Here is a 20085-nt window from a genome sequence, read left to right as displayed (position 1 = left end):
AATGTTTAGAGGTTAATGAGCTGCATATCTTCAGGCTTATAAGTATCCCATAACACTATGAGGACACTTGGGGCTTATAGTCCAAAATGATGGTTTTTATTCCTTCACGGAGTTTTCCTGGTCCTGGGGACAACCCTGCAGCTTCCATGATTGTCATTTAATGATTGTGTGAGTGGGAAATATAAAGAAAACTCACTCTTTCAATTTGATAATTGAGTTCTCATATGGCCAGGGGCAATGGAAGAACCTCCCCTTCTGTAAAACCTCCTTTACCTGTCAAGCAACCTTACATTGCTGCAAGCAAACATTCCTGGAGTTTCCGAGAGAAGAAACAAATGGCGACCGCTTCTACTGAGGTAAAGATTTAGTAAATAGGAGCTATTACTATCACAAAAGAACTGCCGACTTGCATTGTTCTGCTAGACTAACAATCTTCACATTGTTTTGTATGAAACCTAATTTACTCTAAATCAGGGGTGTGAAACCAATTCAACAAGGTGACAAGACGTTCCAGAGAGCCATTACATATATATGAAAAGCTCTACTTTTAAAATATCAATCAGCAAAGCCATAATTCAATATTATGACATAATCTGTGTGTGTGTGTATAGTATATACACCAGGAAGAAAAAAAAGGTGGATCATTAGCACTTGTACAAAGAATGAAATATTTTGTTCACATGTGGCAGAATGTTGAATTTGCGCAAACGGCCTACGGGAAGAAGACGGTGAAGGTGTTGTGCATCAGAAGACAATGTGGCCACCACGACATCACAGAGATCAAGGCCGACGTGCAGCTCACTCTTAAATCCCACAAGGATTATCTGACTGGAGATAACTCGGACATCATCTCTACTGACACCATCAAGAATACCGTCCATGCATTGGCCAAACTCAGGGGGGTAGGTTGCATCATTTGACCACCACATTCCACAGACTGTAATGGAGTACAACATCCAAGTAAAGCATCTCTCCCTACACGTCTTATCCGACTCCCTATTTTTGAACCCTTTGATTTATTTGACCTTTTTTTTTAACTTAATGAACCATTATTCAGAGTTTTTGTACAAAAGAAACTCCTGATCTCTGAAGGTTTAATGGTGTAAGGCAAAATAATAATAATTCATATTAAGCATTCATAATACAGATTCTGTTGAAATGATATTAGTCCTTAATGGTCCTTAGTGGTAAATTGTAAATTCCACAATTTGTGTATATGTCCTACCTCTCAGTGTGCTTGGTGCGCAGGTGAAGACCATCGAGCTGTTTTCATTGGCTATTTGTCACCATTTCCTGGCCTCTTTCGACCATGTGGTGAGAGTTAGGGTATTTATGGAGGAGGCACCCTGGAGAAGGTTGGAGAAGGTAAAGGAAGAAAAAAAAAAGTATACTATTACCAAGTACTACACTGTTTATAGCAAACAAGAAGGCGCCTAACCAAGCTGACTTTAGCTACCTTTGACATTTTAAACTCATCAATGTGCTACCACTACTTGTAAAGTTTATTTTCTTCCAGGACGGGGTGGAACATGCCCATGCTTTTATCTACAGCCCCGAAAACAGTCGCTTCTGTGATGTGGAACAACATCGCAACGGTAGTTCAATCAAATTTCTTTTGGAGTTACCATTTTTGTGGTTGTTACTCCGTTTATTCACTGTCTCACTGTCACTCACTCAGGCATCCCAGTGGTCCACGGTGGACTCAAGGACATGAAAGTGCTGAAAACCACTCAGTCTGGTTTTGTGGGTTTTCTCAAAGACCGCTTTACCACGCTGCAAGAGGCCACGGACAGGTGTCTCTGTACCACTGTGTATGCCAGATGGCGCTACAACAAAGTTAAAGATATCAATTTTGATGTTGCATGGTAATTACATGATACCATTAGTCAATGTCGCACCATAAATTGTGCATTTAGTAGCCATTAAAATGCTAGGGCAGCTCATCAAAATCAGGGGTTGGGAACCTTTTTTGACAGAAAAAGACATAAACAATTCATATTTTCAAATGTTATTCCTTGAGATGCACCATCATAAGAGCCACCTGAGGCTCTTGAGCCACAGGTTCCCCATCTGATTTAAATTTTAGATGAACTGCCCCAGTATTTTAGATTCTAAAATGAACACTGTTTTAATAGGAAATGCATCAAAGATACGATTATCGAGAAGTTTGCAGGACCCTTTGAACATGGAGAGTACTCACCCTCAGTGCAGAAGACTCTTTATGATACACAGGTCCTAGTCCTCACTCGCGTTCCTGAGGTAAGACAAACTATAATTATAGATCACCTATCAAGATATTAAGGGGAAAAACAGTTTTAAAGTCATTTTTTAACACGTGAGTTATAGTTATAATACATTTATGATGAGAGAATGACCACCTATATATAATAATGCTGCCAGTTTAACAGAAATATTCAACAGACCTTTCATGTGCATTAGAGTTTTCTGGTATTGTCTTCATTTATTTGTCTTTCAAATTATACCCTTTTTCTTATTTTATAATGAAACAATTTAAAAATTAGATTGCAGACCAAGGCAAATTCCCTGTAATCCTATAGTGACATAGTGTATTGCATCTTAGATGTGCACTGATTTACAGGTGGATGAAATTGAGGTCATCATGCCCAACAACCACTACTGCACCATTGACATGACAAAATTTGGCATTGAGAACAAGGATGAAGTAAGTTATAGCCTACATATTTTATTGTGATATTACATGTTGAGGCAATTGTTTTTATGTATTTTTTTTGTCTACCATCACAGGTTCTTCTTCCCCTTGACCACCCATCGGGACACATCACTGGGACTGTGCGCAGGAAGCAAGCCAAGCTGTGAAGACGAGCACAAAAATGTAATTTTACTGACATTGCTGATGTCTGTATAGCATATGAATTATAGGAGCAACAACCAATAAACATGTGTTGTTCTTTGGTGAGAAAAGAGCACCATTTATTGCATGTCTTTAAAATATGAAAACTCCAGTGTTGCACAAGATCAATTATTACCACACAGACATACACCTGATTAGTCGTCTTTGCAACTAAATTGAAGCACCACAGGTAGTAGACATCATAATTAAACACACATTTCCATTTTCACAGAACCAAGCAGGACCTGGAGTTTTGCTTCAGGTATCTGGAAATCCCATAACACTTACTTTTTCCAGCCAAGTGGCAAGGCATGGACTCAGTTGTGCAATGTGTAGTATACACATAACTTTTTTTTAGGGCAAATTAAACAGTACCAAATTAGTACTTTCTGCCATATCAAAGTGTTCCATCATATATAATCTTATGTACAAATACCATTTTTAAAACCATCACTGGTTTGTGACCAACAGAAAAACACAAATATAAACACAATTCACACAAACGAATCACACTTCTGCAATAACACCTTGAACGATATCTGCTTTAAATAACAGACAAAGAAATACAAATCCAAGCAGCAGAAATAAGAACAGCTGAAAAGGTAAACCGCTCATTAGACCCCATATGTGCACCATTTTTGGGATTGCAGACTTCGAAAAACATGTTCAAACCGATCTGTTTTTAAGGTGCCATGCCGTCAGAGAAGTCTCTGCCAAGGGACAGCTGGTTGAGAGGTGTCGATTGTCACTGAGGCGTGGAGTAGCGAAAGCCTGATGATGTGCTAACAAGCGTTGCTCTTTAGGTGCTGGGTTTGCAGTGGCTTCACGTGATACTCGTAGATCTTCAGAGCTGGGCCCAGCTTTATCGACAGGCCCGTTAACACGTCATTACGTGTCATCAGGAGCAGTGACTTGCCGTCGATTTCCTGTCAAGAAGTGGAGAGATTTTATTGCCCTTGTCATGCAAATTGCCGTGTTGGTCTTAAGGTTATCAGCGGGGTAGGTGGGAAGTCTGACCTGATCTTGGAATGCTGCGGCTTGCTCCTCGAACCCTGTAGCTTTAAAGTAACTGACAACATCAGCGACCGCCCAGTTGGCTGGATCTGGAAGCTGGCCATTCTCCACAGGGCTGGAGAGATTATACCCTTCATTATTTGATCCTCCTGAGACAATTCTCTCCTTTGTTTCGGCTGGTCATTGTTTAGTGTGGTACATATTATGTCACCAAACAGAAAAGTGATTATTGATACGTCTTTTTAAGCCCTTGGCTGCCCGATGCCGGGAGGATTTATGTTTCCGAAAAATTGTCCCTACGAAATATGAGTTTGATTTATTTAATAATAGGACAATACATATTAATGAACATATACATGTGAACATGAAATGCCTATTTCCTTCGTTTGCATAATTTTCTGATGTTGTGAAGACAATTTCCTATTCAAATATACCAATATTAGCTTTATGATATAATTCATATATTTATTATGAATATTCTTTTTGGAAAAATGAAAACCTCTTAGGAGCTGTTTAACATCAGACAACACATCTCATTGATAAACAAAATTTTAGATTTGCATAGACATGACCGGTGACCGGCAAATGTCCTAATAAGGAATTATTTACAGGTTATTCAGTACTTAAATAGTTTATTTCAGCCCTAGTTAATACTTATAAACAGGTAGTTATTTTGAAGATGACTTTTTAGTTCAGCTTCAGTCACATTATTCTTTGTAACAGCATTCTTTGATTACAGTTTTTGGTTACACTACCCATCCCTCTAAATCTGTGTATTGTGAGACTACCTTTTGGTGTCAACAGAACCATTTGCCTTGTCTTCCATGGCGGCTGAAATAAAAAAAATGAGATCCATTATCTCATATCAACACATTTGCATGCATCTCGAATAATAATCACACAGTTGGTTCTCAACAAAAAAAGCACATCCAACAAAAATCACTGAGCTATTATTATGCAATTACATACATGCTGATGGATAAGTACTTCTTGGCAACCTCATAGAAAAAGAATGGTTTCTACTTACAGTCAGTAAAGTTGCAATTAATTTTCATTTGATTGTTTTTCTTGGCGATCTTAAAGAAGTGTCGGGCAGTTAAACATCCTTCTTTTATTAGTCTTGCAACGACTAGACGTTTCTGCCGGGGGATAATGACAGGGGAAACAAGTGTTAAGAGGAGAAATGTCAAAGTAAAGACGCATTCAACGTGCACGAGGAAATGGATCAGGAATGGTGGCACAACGCTTTTATTATCTCAGTAACAATCAACGGAACAAGAGATGCATTGTGAAAGACAACGCGTCTAAACTCGCATTACAAAATCATAGTTGAAATAAAAAACAAACAAAAACAAAACAGCGCCAACACAAACCCTGGCGCAAATGAAATGATGCCAACTAAATTGAATGGCAAAAATTCAACGTACACAAATAGCAAAACACACAATAAATAGAAAGCGAATATATAATACCCTTTAGGTATTTATCAAGCTAACATGAACAGTTAGCCGGTTTTGCTAATACAAAATCGAACACATTTTGAATGACTCTTCTTTTTCTCAAGAACGCGTCGTCCAAATTCAACAACTTACGTGTGAGGACAAAAAGTTCCCGACTTCCCGAAGTGTTCTACCATTAAAAAAATGGAAGATACTCATTTGATAAAATCAAAAATTAATCAAAGCCAACTAGCACATTAACGTCATAGCTTCCCTTCTCCGCGTCACTAGAGAATCATGGGAAGTGTAGTTTATTTCACCAATAGGGTATTTCATTGCATCCACTTTAATAGGGAATTGAAACGTTCCATTATTTATAATTAATAGTTTTTTTTTTAAATAAACATGATTATTGTGAATTTCTGTTGTATCAAATGTACAGCAATTTAAATTTTCCTTACTAAAACAAAGGTAGGTGATATGAAAGTAGCATATAATCCATTCATAAATTCTGAAGAAATTAAAAAAAAAATCACGCTAAGAAATCTAACGTGCGGGTTTTTGTACCAGCAAAACCAGTACCAAAACACAACAATCCAAAAAGGTTCTGCTGGATTTTTTTTGCAGGAAAGTCAGAGAACCAAAAGTGACTTGTTTATTCAGGAGTGTCGAGGCATGGGGGAAAGTGCCATTGTTTACATTACATAATTATGACAAACATCATTACACACAGGTTCTTCATGACACTGAGAGATCTATGATTTTCACACAAAAATAGTTTGTGGTGGGATTGACAGACAGGCAGTTTGATTGAAACATGCTGATGGATAAAATGTTCATTAGAATATGATGCCCTTAGGTAAATATCATGGAGCCACAATAATTATTAATGGACCCTTTCTGTATCAAATGGACTAAAAAGTCAAACTGATTGAAAAGCAGTCAAAAGTTACTTAATTTAAATGAAGGGTTATGATTTTTGCATTGAGTTCTGCAGTGTCAATGCAAGTCTTAAATGAGAAAGAAATTAACGTATGGAAATGAAGATTAAATGAAATTAAACAATGTCATTCCTTTCAACAAAGGTAACAAAAGCAAAAGACACAATCTCATAAAAAGTGAAAAAAACATGGCTCACCGACTTTTATAAAATTCTATATAGTTTTTGTGTCCTCCACAGGGCCCAATACAATTATAAATACTATAATAGGAGAATGATGCTGACAGTTGCTATTTTTTTAAACAAGGTGTTAAATCTAAACACATACAATCAAATTTCTCCAATCTTGAGTGTTGGACTTGCATGAAAACTTTCTCTCTCTCCTGAGCAAAGAAAAGTCAAACCTCTCAAAGAATTTCCATTATTAACTCTCAGACATATAGTACTGCATGAAAGTTCAACGAAATACTCCTTATAAAGCAAACATGACAGTGTCCTTTTGGTGGGAGCTAAGCAGAGACAATAATTTCACTACAGCAACAGGATACCTTAAACAGAGGAATGCTTTACACACAAAAAACAAAAATCTTAATTTGTCAGCATGAGAGCTGTATATAGCTTTTTGAAGAATATCTTAACAAGAACAAATGACAATGGAAAACGTTTCAATATTCAAAACACGGTATCCAACTATCTTCTATTTATTTGAATCATTTTTCTGCTTCAGTTTGTGATTAGCATTGTCTCTATACTGTAGTTACATGAATATTCTTATTCGGCTTTATACCGTGGCTATATTAGTGAAACACAAAATGTGAGTTCTTGCATCAAAACTTTGTCTACGACTGCAGTTACGCATTTTCATAAACATGATCTCTGTATTTGTAATTAGCAAAAAAAAACATGAAAATAAAAATAAAACAACTCTCGATCACAGTGTACACCTTCATGCAAATACTAAGCATTATTACTGCATTAGGAAGGATCTGAATGTCTGGTTGGCTGCTACACATTTGTTGCTAATTATTAATATTTGCTGTCATGTGATTATGCATGAAATTGCCAGAACAATAAAAATGATGATACATTCAGAGCTAAAAAGAACAATTAATAAAGTATAATAAATGATAGGAACAGCTTAAGGGCACTAGAACGCAACATTTGTACAAAATTAACTAATACATACGTGGAAAAAAACTGTCAGATATAACATAACAAAAACAGTCAAGTGAAAATGGCAGTGAATTTTGTTTTTTGAATGTGCTGCTCAAACACGTTTATCATTCGAAACTGATGAATAAAGCAACATTCAGAAAATTCTGCTACACAGCATTTGAAATATTTGTGGATTTGCAGGAAAGAAATCTCCATCATTTTCACCCTTACCTCAAAAAGGTATCACAAGCTTTAAATATGCAATTCAATTTCATTCATTAAATATTACATCAGGTCTGAGGTACGTACAAAAGATCTCATCTCCAACGACTAGATTTGGGTGTAACAATGCTACAAAATATGCAATATAATACTATCAAGGGCAGAATTTAAATTCATATTCATACTTGCTAATCTAACTTGTGTTGAATTAATAAGGAATTCAGTTTTTCTTGCACCCTCAAACATGATTTGGCCATCCCGCAACAGTAAAAAAAAGTATTATTAAAAAAATACACACTCATTTGCTTATAGTGGATAAAGTTGGGAATGTTAAAATGATGACAAACTGACCAAAACACACTCAGGCACGTACCTTGATCTTAGCTATCGGCCTGTCAAAGTCCATCTTTCTAAAGCTTAAAGAGCAAGTTAAAATCTTTTTTTTGGTAAATTGCAGTGCCAAAATAAATACTAACATGCTCAATGATGTCACCTACAATACTTATATGTACGTAAAATGAATTTCTAGCCCAAAATGGACACGTTCTGTGGCTATAAATGTGCTTCTGTATGATGGTCAAAGCTACAAAAAACAGCGTAATACTGTATATGGTAGCTCTTCAATGCTTGAATTGTTCTTACAAAAAGTGCTACGTTGAGCCGTTAACTCACAGTCACCATTCTCACTGGTTTAATGCCATCCTATTTCCTATTTCAAGAAAAAAAAACGTCCATTACAGTGTACAGTCTCAGTCATTAACCCTCTCCAGGCAGGCGTTGCAGAAATGCAACAACTAAATACTAATCACCTAATTAATCTATATCCCAGAAGTAGCATTTTATCTGTTACTAAAATTTAATTTGAGCCTCAGAGGGTTAAAATGATGTCCCATGAAACTGCAGTGGTGTAACTTCAATGTAACACATGCAAAAACGTAACTGGGCACACATTGTGAGAAGCTTAAATTTTGCTCTCTCATTGGCCGCCTTTAGTCATGCAGTATGCAAGGAACAAATTGGCAGCAACAGACTGGTCATACGAGCGTCAACTGATTTCCCAACAACTCGGACTGTGATCACACAAAATTGAAACAGACCGTTCCGAAAAGATTTCCAAGTTTTCGCGCCTGTGCAAAGTTGATAAACAGCATGCTAAAGTCTTTGATTGTGTGAGTGTACATACAGTACTCCCAAAGTTTAGCATATTTGGCTCTCAGGTGTAATTGCAATTAGCTTTTAAAAAAAAAAACATAAAATGAGCGGGGGTTAATTTGACATATTAACTTTGAATTGACAATTGCCCACCCCCAATTGTTCCATATTTCAGGACTTTTTACACAGCTTGTTTTCTTGCAAGAAGCTGATCGGTACATTTTAGAGAACATCAAGTTGTGCAGGAAGTACTAACAGTTGGACAAGATACATTGAAAAGTTTAGAGGTGAAATTAAGTTCTCCTGCAAAACAGCAGCAACAACAAAATCAAATATATCTATCTTTTTGTGAATATTGTATATACGCACCTATTTCTCTTTTTGGAGTGTTGCGTATAGATAAAGGCACAGACGATATGGGAAGCACATTGAATTGTTGCGACTGTCTTTCTTTCTTATTATTTTTTTAAAGCATGAACATTCGATGTCCACAAAGCGTTGAAACTATTGCAATTTTCTCATTTCAATTGTTTGACAGAGGGCAACAACGCTTATGAACTAATGCCTGGAGGGGTCAATTAGACTAGCCACAAGCTTGTAGCATGATTTGGGATTAAAAATAAAAAATAAAATAAAAACATCATGATTATGCTGCTTGTCTACATCTTACGGGTGTATAAGAACTCATTTTTGTTTTGATACAAGGTTGTTGTTGACCATTTTTTCGGAATTTGGCGCCTGTGTAAAGGAGAATATAGGCATGACATAGCAAACTTTTGGGCCTTGTCCATTCTTGTTGGAATTTTTCAACCTAACATGGCAAGTACTGCAGAGGTGCTCTTGCACAAGCAAGGTAGCCTTTCTACAGCTTGTTTTTACTTCCTGGCTGTTCCCTCTGAAAATAACGGGCAAGGCAACAGACCATTATCAAGGTTACAAATTGATTAGATTAGATTTAATATCCCTATGAATCCTAAATAATGTGTACTTCTGTCTTATATGTCTGAAATATACATTTATATATTAATTTAGTACTTAGTACATTTGAATAATATTGGCAGGTCTAATAACTTGTAGCTGCACGTGAAAAATTATGATGTTGACTTGTCAAAGCTTTCAGTGTTGACTCAACTCAGTTGGAACTACTAAAGCAATTTTAAATTAAAACAATAAGCAAGACATTTCCCACAAACTTTCTATACAAGTCAGCAAGACGCTGAATGACAGTGCCCAAAAGAATGAGAAACACAAGGAATATCAGATGCTACCATGAATCACCTCTCGTGAATACATTTCAATTTGATGTCATCTCCAAAAATAACAATTCTAATTGAATTTGAGAGACTGAAAGAAATTTTACGACAAATTGGGGTTATCGCCATTAAGGTGGTCTTATATTCTTATGTTACAACACAAGGGCATGTCTGCATAATGTACCTGTGTGCGGGTTTGTGTGCTCAACAGCACATAAGAGCATGGCATAAAGCCTCATTCATCCGTGTGTAACAAAAGAATAGAGCATTTGTTTTGGACACGTCAGTCACAGTTCCACCTTATCCCCCTAGGAGAGTGCAAATATCCCGAATACGCAAATCCTGATGGGACTGTCTTTTACTGACTAGAATTCAGCAAACTCTTTTGCACATTTTTCCGTTTGTGAGACACGAATGTCCTCCTCTTCATAGTCGTCAAAGTTGCTTGTGTCTCCAGGTCCTCTGCACTTGGGTAAGAAGGGGGCTTCAACCTAAAGAAAAAGTACACGTTAATTAACAATGCATAATAACATCCATACTTTATTATAAAAATTGTATTGATCATGGGTCTTACCTTTCTTTCATATATGGCAATCCAGTCTGTTGTGGAGAACCACTTGTGATTTTTGATGTCATTAACACCATTTTTAAGATTTCCAAATCTTTTTGTCAAGTCCACCTGAAGCAGATTTCTCAGTAGATCCTTCAGATCGGAGCTGAAGTGCGAGGGAAATCGTACCTACAGGAGAAAACAGAGAGGGCACTTATAAATGTAAAACAGGTTATTTCATTATTCCACAACAAAGGCCAGTTGATTAAGTTTAAATTCAATTGTTGTACCTTTCCAGACACAATCTTCTCATAGATCTGAATGGGCTGATCAGCAAAAAATGGAGGATAACCAGCAGCCATCTCATAAATGAGAACACCGAGTGCCCACCAGTCCACAGCTTTGTTGTAGCCCTTCAAGATAAGGCAAACATATGCATAGTCAAGATCGTTCATTTTTTTCCAGTTTTTCTTCTGTCAGATTGTAAAAAAAAGTGGTCCCTTCAAAATTGGGGGAGTCAGTCAATAGTATATTGTTATGATTGGAATATGAAGGAACTTAAGCCTAAGCCTATAAAATTGAGAACTTGTTAGCTGTCACAATCATCAAACAAAATATTTAGTTCACCTTGCTGAGGATGATCTCTGGTGCCAAGTACTCAGGCGTTCCACACAAAGTCCAGGTTCTTCCTTTCACTCTTTTTGCAAAGCCAAAGTCTGTGACCTTGTTGGTGGAAAGACAGAAATGCAACAAAATCCATATCAAGCATGCATAATGGTCCTGTAAATTCAATATTGAAATTTCCAGACACATCGTCAGCTGTTTTGATTTATACATTTAGCCTTTGCAGAGCGTACCTGAATGTACCCATGTTGATCAATAAGCAGGTTTTCAGGCTTCAGGTCTCTGTAGATGAGGTCTAAGGAGTGGAGGTACTCAAAGGTGAGCACTATCTGAGCTGCATAAAATCTTGCATGGTTTTCACTGAAAGAAAAAAAAAATCACACACTACTAGCTGAGTCTTTTTAAAATGACTATAACGGACAATATTTTACTCAACACTGATCCTTAATCTGCGGTACTTCCCAAATTGGGATTTCTGTGAACTAATAATACCCTAAAATAGTAGTAAGTAGGAATAGTTGCTTTGTTCAATTTGTGAACAAGAATATTTGTATTATTTTCATTTCATACAGCCATTATCCACAAACATTGAACCTGGAAACCAACAAACTGAGAGCAGATAGTCACACTTGTAGCACGTACCTAAACCTTCCAATGCGTCTGAGGTGTGAAAACATTTCTCCACCTGGCACATATTCCATTACCATGTAGAGGTTTGAGTTGTCCTATTGAACAAAGAAAGAAAGAAAACTTTTTGTGCAGGTTCTGTAGCATCAACACTGGCCCATACATCAAAAAGACAGTATACAGATGTCAGCACCCACCTTGAAAGCGTACTCCAATCTAACCAGGAAAGGGAAGGAGACGGCCTGAAGTATTCTCTTTTCATTCAGCGTATGTTCTATCTGTTTCAATTTTACTACCTGGAAGACCAAGATGCAACATCACAAACTGTAGTCTTCAAAATCCTCTTTACTAATGTTTAGGAAAAAAATGCAATAAAGTCGCAAAAATCCGCTTTAAAAACCATGTGATCATGTTCTAAAATTTAAAATAAAAAAATAATGCACCAAGTTCCATTAAAATCAAGGTGTTGGCTTGATCAATTCACTTACTTTTTGTTTGTCCAAAACTTTCATGGCGTAGAATTGGTTTGTTCCTTTATGCTTGACCAGCAATACTCGACCAAATGAGCCAGTTCCCAGAGTTTTGAACCTATCAAAGTCATCCAGACACGTTGTGCTCTGAGGAAGGCAAGTTAGTGGAATCTGATGAGTGCTCCAATTTTAATTTGTGTCACACATAAACTGATAGGTACTGATTTTGCAGTCTGATTTCACAGAGTATTTGCACAAGAGGAAGTAACTTTCATGTCAGATCATTCAGGTTATCTTTAAAGACTGTTGATGCAAGAGAAATGTAAATCTGATAGAAGTATATATTACCTGAGGTGGACACTCCCACTTTCTTAAAAAATCTTCTTTGGCTTTAGCTAAGAACTCTTTCACTACAAAAAGAGAGAAAATAAATAAATACATGTTCACATTAAATACCTGTTGCTTGGGTTAAGAGCAAACAACATTCAGGGTAAATAAGAGTTTAAGGTCAGGCAAATTGCAGATACCAAGTAGGAATGACTACTGAACAAAACTGCGGGATAAAGCTCCGGAACAAAAAAACATAGAAAATTGAAGTGATGCAAATAGCTTTGGTCTTGACAAGATTGGCCAAATTTAAATGGGAGCTTTTCTGCATCTCTTTGGAAAAGAGCCGAGAGTTAGTAATAATATAACAATGGACAAGGGAGGACAAAATGCAGAGCGTAACAGAGACAACGGTGCAGGCATTTCAAAAAACGTTGTGAAAGGTCACATCAGACATGAGAAATCCAGAGTCACAGAGTCACTTAAGGGTTGCCAATGTGTAACAGAGTGTATGTTATCAACACGTTTAAGTTGAACCAAGCATGTACTCTGTGACTAAGGATGTCTCAGAGAAAAGTGAGCATACCAAAAGTCTCTACAAGATCGTCAAGGGATTTTCAGGAACATTGAGCCACATGGATGGAAGTGATGAAGAAAAAGAGAAGAAGAAAGATTTATGAAGTATTTGAAACAGCAGCATTTGTGATTTAATGTAAGACCAAACAGAATGGCATACAGTATATAAGAGAATATGAGTATATGAGAGAAGACGGCACACACAGTGTGTCACACAATACTATACATTTTACCACCTGACATGAAAGGACTAATTTCCTCAAATGCTTCTGGGAAGACACATTATATTTAAAAACCCAAACTGTCCTAAGGATTTTACGTAATGTGGGATCAATTTCTGTTTTATTATTTCCACATTAAAACAGAATGTTACTGCCAAGAGGGTGTTTCCTAGCTCAGATAGATTAAGTGAGGTTTTATCAGATTACCATTGGAAAATATCAGAAAAATCAGCAGTTGTGTAGAACACATTTAGAGTAACCAAAAGACACACAACAGAAAAATGGCATATAAAGCTTATAGTCCAAAAATTATGGTATTTAGAAAAAAATCTCTTATCTCTTTAAAGATACTTTGCAAAGGGGAAAAGATCAAGTGAGGAGACAGAAATTCCTATCTCTAGGAAAAACAACGCTACAACAAACATGATTAGACTTATTTAAAATATGGATTTATCACAATGGGTGATGCCTATGCACCAACTTGCTTCATATTATATGTTCTCCAATGAGATAAAGAAGCCTATGAAACTACTTTGGCACTTGGACACACTGCATTAAAACCTAAGTCTGTGGACTATTTTGAAAGGTAAAGAGGGAACAAGGACAGAAGCAATTATTGAGGGACTGCACATCTACAAATGCAATTGCATTGAAAGCTGCTGCAGAGCCGCATTGCTATTGGTGAGCATCCCTCATAACGATTCTTTACACGTCTTTTTTGAAACCTTGTTTTGCTGTTGTCGTTTTCTTTTACAAACTGCTAGTTTTCATACAAAAGGTGATATTTGACCATAAACACTGACACATGAATACTAACAAAAGAACTATATTCAGACATGTACTATTTGTTAACCTCTCTGAAGAATGACATACAGTATGTTATATTGTGAGTCAATTCTGTAAGTCTTTCCGTTCATTAGGCCGTCTATATAATACTTAGATTTTTCTCGTCAGAAAGTCAAGAAAGTCTTTCCTATCACATCATGTCTTGAAATGTTGGAAGAAATTTGTTGGCTGGAGAAAACTTACAGAATTTATTCCACATAATGGTGAACTCCGAGATGTGAGGGACTTCATTTTCTTGTCCTCTTTGTTCTTGGCTGCTTTTCCGACATTTGTGAAAAAAGCGGCTAGCGAACGACTGATCCTTTCCGTGGGCCATGAAGATATATATATATATATATATATATATATATATATATATATATATATATATATATATTTTATTCTATGATTAAAAAGAACAAAATCGCACAGACAAAATACAGTTTTCAATAAAGGGACCAACTGAGAAAAAGCAGCTTCCTGTATGTAGTCAAGTACTCTGCAACACTTGGCTAACCACATAAGGTTAAGCTTCCTGTTGAAACACTACACTTCAAATTCAGTGGCTGTCCTTTTGCATGTTTTTTATGCTACCATCACCGTGTCTGCTGCACTGTATTAGTAATACAAATTTTAATACAATTTTGTCTAGTGACTCAAATAAAAAGTTTTGTTTGATCGTCAGTAAGTGAGTCAGTCTGTCTGTACAGATCTCCAGTATTTTATAATGATGATCGATGAAAGCAATTATGTTTCCAGATTATGGAAGATTCACCAAAGTTCTTTTTACCTTGCTCAACTGTACATCTTCACATACATTTCCAAGTGTTGTCTTGTTGTGTGTTTACTATTTGGTGTGCAGTTCCTAATGTCCACGCCGAAGCCTTTAAGGAGGCAGTCAGTGGCAAGGATGCTCCTGCATTGGGGTTAAGGTCTGGATGGTGTGGGTGGGGGTTCTTATTCCATGCGTGATAATGATGTCTAAAGCTCCCTGAACCCGTCTTTCAAAATCTGAGCCCGATTAATTCTGGCGTTGCCATCTTGGATTATGCCCATGGCGTTAGAGAAGAAAAAAAGCTATTGGTGGATTACTCTGGTCAATCAGTATATTCGGACCTAATTGTGAGCACATACTGTTGCTGACCCTAGACCTGATTGACAGCAGAAAACCCAGAACAAACAAAGCCACCACAGGCCTAAGCAGTAGGCACCAGGCCTTACTTCATTTGCCTCTCTTCTTACCAATATGCGCCTATCACTCGGTCCAACAAAATAATAGTTTAATACCTTTTTTTGGTGGGGATTTTAATTTTGGTCCGGCTAGTGTATAAACAATATGCATACATAAATCATCTTCAAAGCATAGAACCCCCAAGTCTTGTTTGAAAAAGATTATAAAGTAGATGTGTATGAATATTCTTTCCTTGGTGATCTAAGTGCCAAAGCTTCAATGCTAATTTTGGTTAACCCATCATTTGCATATAAAACTATGTATATGGAGTAAAGTTGTTCGTAAAATAGGTCCTTCGTTATATGGTTTAAATCATGTCACCATGTTGTTTACTGCATCGTGGGATCCTGGAAATGTCCAAATTGAAGGCATTAGGGTATTGGTAATTGCTAAAATGGAAAACAAAATGACTAATATAGTGGTAGAGGCGGGCCAAATATCAGTGACGACACCCAGCTCATGATTCGTGATGGGAGAAAGTCAGATTTTAAACCCGCCTAAAACAAATCCTGGCAAAAATCCAGACCAAAAGAGTTTCTGCCTATTACTCAGAGATTGAGCACTCATTTTATGCCCATGTTTTCAACAGTTATCTTCAAACAGATTTCATGAGTTTAGAAGCAAATCATCCAAATAAGTTTAGAGTCTATTTAATGTAAACTTCAACTGGAATTACAATAAAAAGCTTGAAAGAATTCAACACTACTTTTTGAGGAAGTTTTATCAGTCAAATTGCACTCAAGAAGGGCGATCACTGCTGGTTTTACAAGGCTTAAACTTCCATACACACCAAGCCATGTGAAAATTGAATTGAATGCTTTTATTGTCATAATACAAGTGTAATGAGTTTTAATTCTTTCACCACAAAGTGCACAAATAACAACAACAAAGAAAACTGATAAATAAATAATCAATAAATAAGTAATAAACAAATAATTTGTTCAAGTCAAGATCAGCAGAGTGGAACGGCCTTGTTCTGTCTGAAGTCCAGGATGAGTTCCATGGTTTTGGAGAGAGTTATATTCCTTTTTTTTAAAAATTATAACTCTTTATGACTGTATGAAAGGCATATCATAAATATGATTACATTTTGTTAAATTGCCCAACCATCATAATGTATAATAAGAAATCAGTGTTGTTGTCAGGCCTGCTATGGGAAAGTTCCCCATAAGTAGGTTGAACCCACAACCCTCATCCCTACTTGTTGAGAGTTGAACACATTGCCCTTATGGACATTGTTGAGCAGTGGTGCTTTTAGTGTGGTCGTTATGATGTCATTTTCAACACTGAATTTTTTTTTCTGTAGAGAAGCTACTTTCATCAATCACTGTTATGGTAATAATCACAGGGGCACAATTTCCCCCTTAGCAGATCAGTATGGCATCCAAAGTGTGCAAATGTATACAACAGCAGTGGAAGGCTCAAGGGTTTACACTTTGTCAATCCCCAAAGCCCAACTGAAACAAATTAATGCTGTTATGAAATAGTGTTGCTTGTCTGGTAAATCAAAGCCAACAGTGAATAGTCATATGTACTTTTCTGACTTTACCCTAACTTTGTTGTGGTAAAAAGTCATTACTTTTTCTAAAAAACATTCAATGCACTTAAATTTAACCAAATTTATTAACATGATAGATTATAACCTAGACACACCTGCATGCAGACAGACCATAATTTTCCATTTTTTTTTGCCAATTCCTCATAGAGACTGTTGCTGAAAATCTTAATGTAAACATAGTGCATTGTTTACATAACAGGACCATTATATCATAATACACAACAGCTACAGGCACCGAAAAGGAACTATTGATGTTTTCAAAATGAAGCCAATGAAACTGCTTGGATTACTGGCAGTCAGAAAGCAGTTTAAGATCTGTGCTTTCTGTGTAGACTACAGGCGTGGACCAGTTCTGTGGATTAGTTTGGAAAATACACACAAAAACAGCCTTGATCCCCTTTTGCGAAAGTTTATATGTGAGCTCTAGGTACTTTCTTTCAACAGACGCAACTCCTATAAAGATTTTTCACTACAGAATGTGAACTGTGATTATGTGTTGAGTGCTTTGGACTCTTGGGGAAACTTGGTGGATCCAGCCAGACATTCATATTAATAAGAAATTCATAAGAGTGGAAGAAAAAAGTTGATATTTACTAGTAACTGCCTTCTTTTTTACTAAGTTGTAACAATCTTTCGTAAATATTGAAGGTCTGTTATTGAAGGTTTGCTCTCATTTGTTTTGCTAAATAATCTTTTATTGAGGGACAGTAATTTGGATGTATTCCATGGAATGGCCCAATCCGTTCATTCCTTTTCGTACCGCTTATCCTCCACAAGGGTCACGTGGTGAAGCGTATCCCAGCCACCTACAGGCAGGAAGCAGGGTACACCCTGAACTGGTTGCCAGTCTATCATAGACCACATATAGGGAAACAACTATATTCACAAAGAACACTCACAGTTTTTTTTCGCTCAGCCTAACATGCATCTATTTGGGGATGGGAGAAGAATCCAGCGGACCCAGTAAAAACCCATTCAGGACCAAAAACTTCACACAGGATGGCCAGATGAGAGAAAACTCACAATCGCATAACTGTGAGGTGGACATGCTAAACGTTCTATAAAGTGCCAACCTTTGACCAGCCTACCTTGCATGTTTTTGGGATGTGCGGGGAAACCGGCGTACCCAGAAAAAATCGACACAAGTCCGGGGAGAACACGCAAAGTCCACACAGTGAGGACCAACCTGGGATCGAACCCTCGACTTCAGAACTGTGAGGCAGACATTATAAACCACTCAGCTGCCGGGGCATAAGTATTTGTTTATTAATATGTCTAATATACTTGTGTTTTCTTCTAACATAGAATGTCAGCTCTATTTTTTTAAACAACCCTTTTCTTGTGTTTAGTAACAAGCATGGTAGCTGGACACCTCCCAAATAGGTTACAGTAACTCGGGAGTAAGAACATTGAAAGAGGGATAAAAAGGGCCAGACTTTAAACGAAATTAGTAAAATGAGAGAAAAGGCCCCCACCACATAAGTAGCCCCCAAGGCCAGATGATTGGACAATGTGATTTCCTAGGAATATTGTAGAAGTGATCGATCCAAAATGTACACATGTATAGAAATACAGTGTTGCATATTTAAATGTATTCTTTGTATGTATCCTTGTAAAATGTGTATAAATACTGAGAAATTATTAACATGATTCTTAATGCGGATAAATAAAATTACAAATTTTCCCTGTCAGGGGTTGCCGTAGCGAGTCTCTCATTACAGTACTTTGTTTGGCACAGTTTTCCTGACAAAACCCACCCATTTTTTATCCGGCCTTAGAACCAGCGGCGGCTGGGTATTGGGCACTGATCAGGAGGAGTGGAAGCGGCGCTGTTGGAATGAAAGGCAGTAGCGTAGGCCACTACACCACACTACACGTGTACATAGAAAATATCCTTAATTATTAATACCCTTATTTTCAGCAAATCGTTATTTCAGAAGTGTCTACCTAATTGTATCAGTTTCCAAAAGATTGGTGACCCCTTGCATACTGTAGGCCTACATACTTTCTGTACCATTGTAAAGTGCTTAGAATCAAAATGTTACTAGTGTAATTTTATGGACACATTGATGGATATGGGTATATATATTTACATATAGCGGTTAATACTTAAGATGAGTACGCTACCAATTGCTGCGTAGAGAATGTAAGATTAGAAAGAAAAGATAAGTCGGTATATCCAAAATGTTCATGCTATAAAAAACATTTACAGACGACTTCACTATCTGGTAGATGAACATGTGAATGCTATATAAAAAACGATATTCTGCCCTGCACTGTGCTGTAATGATAAGAACAGTGCAGCATCAGCTAACAACAAACTGCTGAAGGCGGCTCACCGCACACGCAACATTACAGCTGATCACAGTGCGTGCCATACATCGCCTAAGCGCAAGATGTAACATTTATTTAATATTTTCTTACCGCTTTCTTGCTCATTGCCTTTCTTGGCAGTAGCGGCGTTGCCCATCGCGGAAAGATAGGGCGATGCACAGCTGGCTCTGGGCGACGATGGTGGCGGCAGTGGCGGTGTGGCTGGCTAGCGAGCTAGCAGCCCCTCCTCCTCCTCCTCGTCCTCCTCCTCCTCCGTTAGATGGCTCAGAGATTTCAAGCAGCCTACGACAACATCAATTTCCCCTCTTGTCAACAGAGGAACGATGCGTCCTGCGAACGGCTGTGGTCTTAGAGACAAAGTGTCAATTTGCATTCAAGAACGCCTTCGCTGGAATGAAAACATGATCGAGACTTATCACCTCTGCCTTCTGTCGTTTTATGCTGCGTTTACGTCGTGTGGGAATAATAGCCGTGTGAACCTACTTGCCGAAAGGTGAAATGATGCCTTCAGGTTACTGTCATTTCTGACCGATTTTTCAAAAACATGCAGCCAAAAGTCGGATATAAGGCAGTATATTAAATATTCTGTAAATTAACCCAATAAACACTGACTTATATTATGTCCAGCCGGTTATCCATCGCTGCAATTCTGTCATATTGCATCATATCCATAACTATCTTGATGTTTTATAACT

The 20085-nt window shown here is 37.2% G+C and overlaps 3 protein-coding genes across 5 annotated transcripts; 1 reads left to right on the top strand and 2 right to left on the bottom strand.

Moving 5' to 3' along the window:
• Positions 1–325: 325 nt before the first annotated feature.
• uox (urate oxidase) lies at positions 326–2928 on the top strand. 2 transcript variants are annotated; one of them, XM_077606537.1, is made up of 8 exons: positions 326–356; positions 690–902; positions 1249–1365; positions 1517–1595; positions 1679–1865; positions 2136–2259; positions 2600–2683; positions 2767–2928. In XM_077606537.1, the coding sequence occupies exons 1-8, from the start codon at positions 336–338 to the stop codon at positions 2836–2838; spliced, it is 897 nt and encodes a 298-aa protein (XP_077462663.1). In that variant the 5' UTR covers positions 326–335; the 3' UTR covers positions 2839–2928. The 2 variants fall into 2 exon arrangements, with proteins under 2 accessions (XP_077462663.1, XP_077462662.1); XM_077606536.1 differs by lacking the exon at positions 326–356 and having other exon boundaries at positions 663–902.
• Positions 2925–5811, bottom strand: samd13 (sterile alpha motif domain containing 13). The gene is made up of 5 exons (XM_077606538.1): positions 5479–5811; positions 4914–5025; positions 4675–4717; positions 3890–4001; positions 2925–3798 (listed from the first exon to the last, which is right to left on the bottom strand). Exons 1-5 carry the CDS (start codon positions 5542–5544, stop codon positions 3655–3657), a joined length of 477 nt encoding a protein of 158 aa, XP_077462664.1. The 5' UTR covers positions 5545–5811; the 3' UTR covers positions 2925–3654.
• A 146-nt stretch (positions 5812–5957) lies between these two features.
• Positions 5958–19831, bottom strand: prkacba (protein kinase, cAMP-dependent, catalytic, beta a). 2 transcript variants are annotated; one of them, XM_077606535.1, is made up of 10 exons: positions 19481–19831; positions 12667–12728; positions 12337–12465; positions 12046–12144; positions 11864–11946; positions 11455–11581; positions 11225–11320; positions 10888–11010; positions 10622–10786; positions 5958–10538 (listed from the first exon to the last, which is right to left on the bottom strand). In XM_077606535.1, the coding sequence occupies exons 1-10, from the start codon at positions 19524–19526 to the stop codon at positions 10413–10415; spliced, it is 1056 nt and encodes a 351-aa protein (XP_077462661.1). In that variant the 5' UTR covers positions 19527–19831; the 3' UTR covers positions 5958–10412. The 2 variants fall into 2 exon arrangements, with proteins under 2 accessions (XP_077462661.1, XP_077462660.1); XM_077606534.1 differs by lacking the exon at positions 19481–19831 and adding an exon at positions 14472–14608.
• Positions 19832–20085: the final 254 nt, after the last annotated feature.

The sequence above is a fragment of the Stigmatopora argus genome, chromosome 8 (genome assembly GCF_051989625.1).
Source record: "Stigmatopora argus isolate UIUO_Sarg chromosome 8, RoL_Sarg_1.0, whole genome shotgun sequence".
Classification (NCBI taxonomy): domain Eukaryota; kingdom Metazoa; phylum Chordata; class Actinopteri; order Syngnathiformes; family Syngnathidae; genus Stigmatopora; species Stigmatopora argus.
Note: the sequence above shows the minus strand (reverse complement) of the source record. Positions and strands in the feature narration are given on the sequence as shown.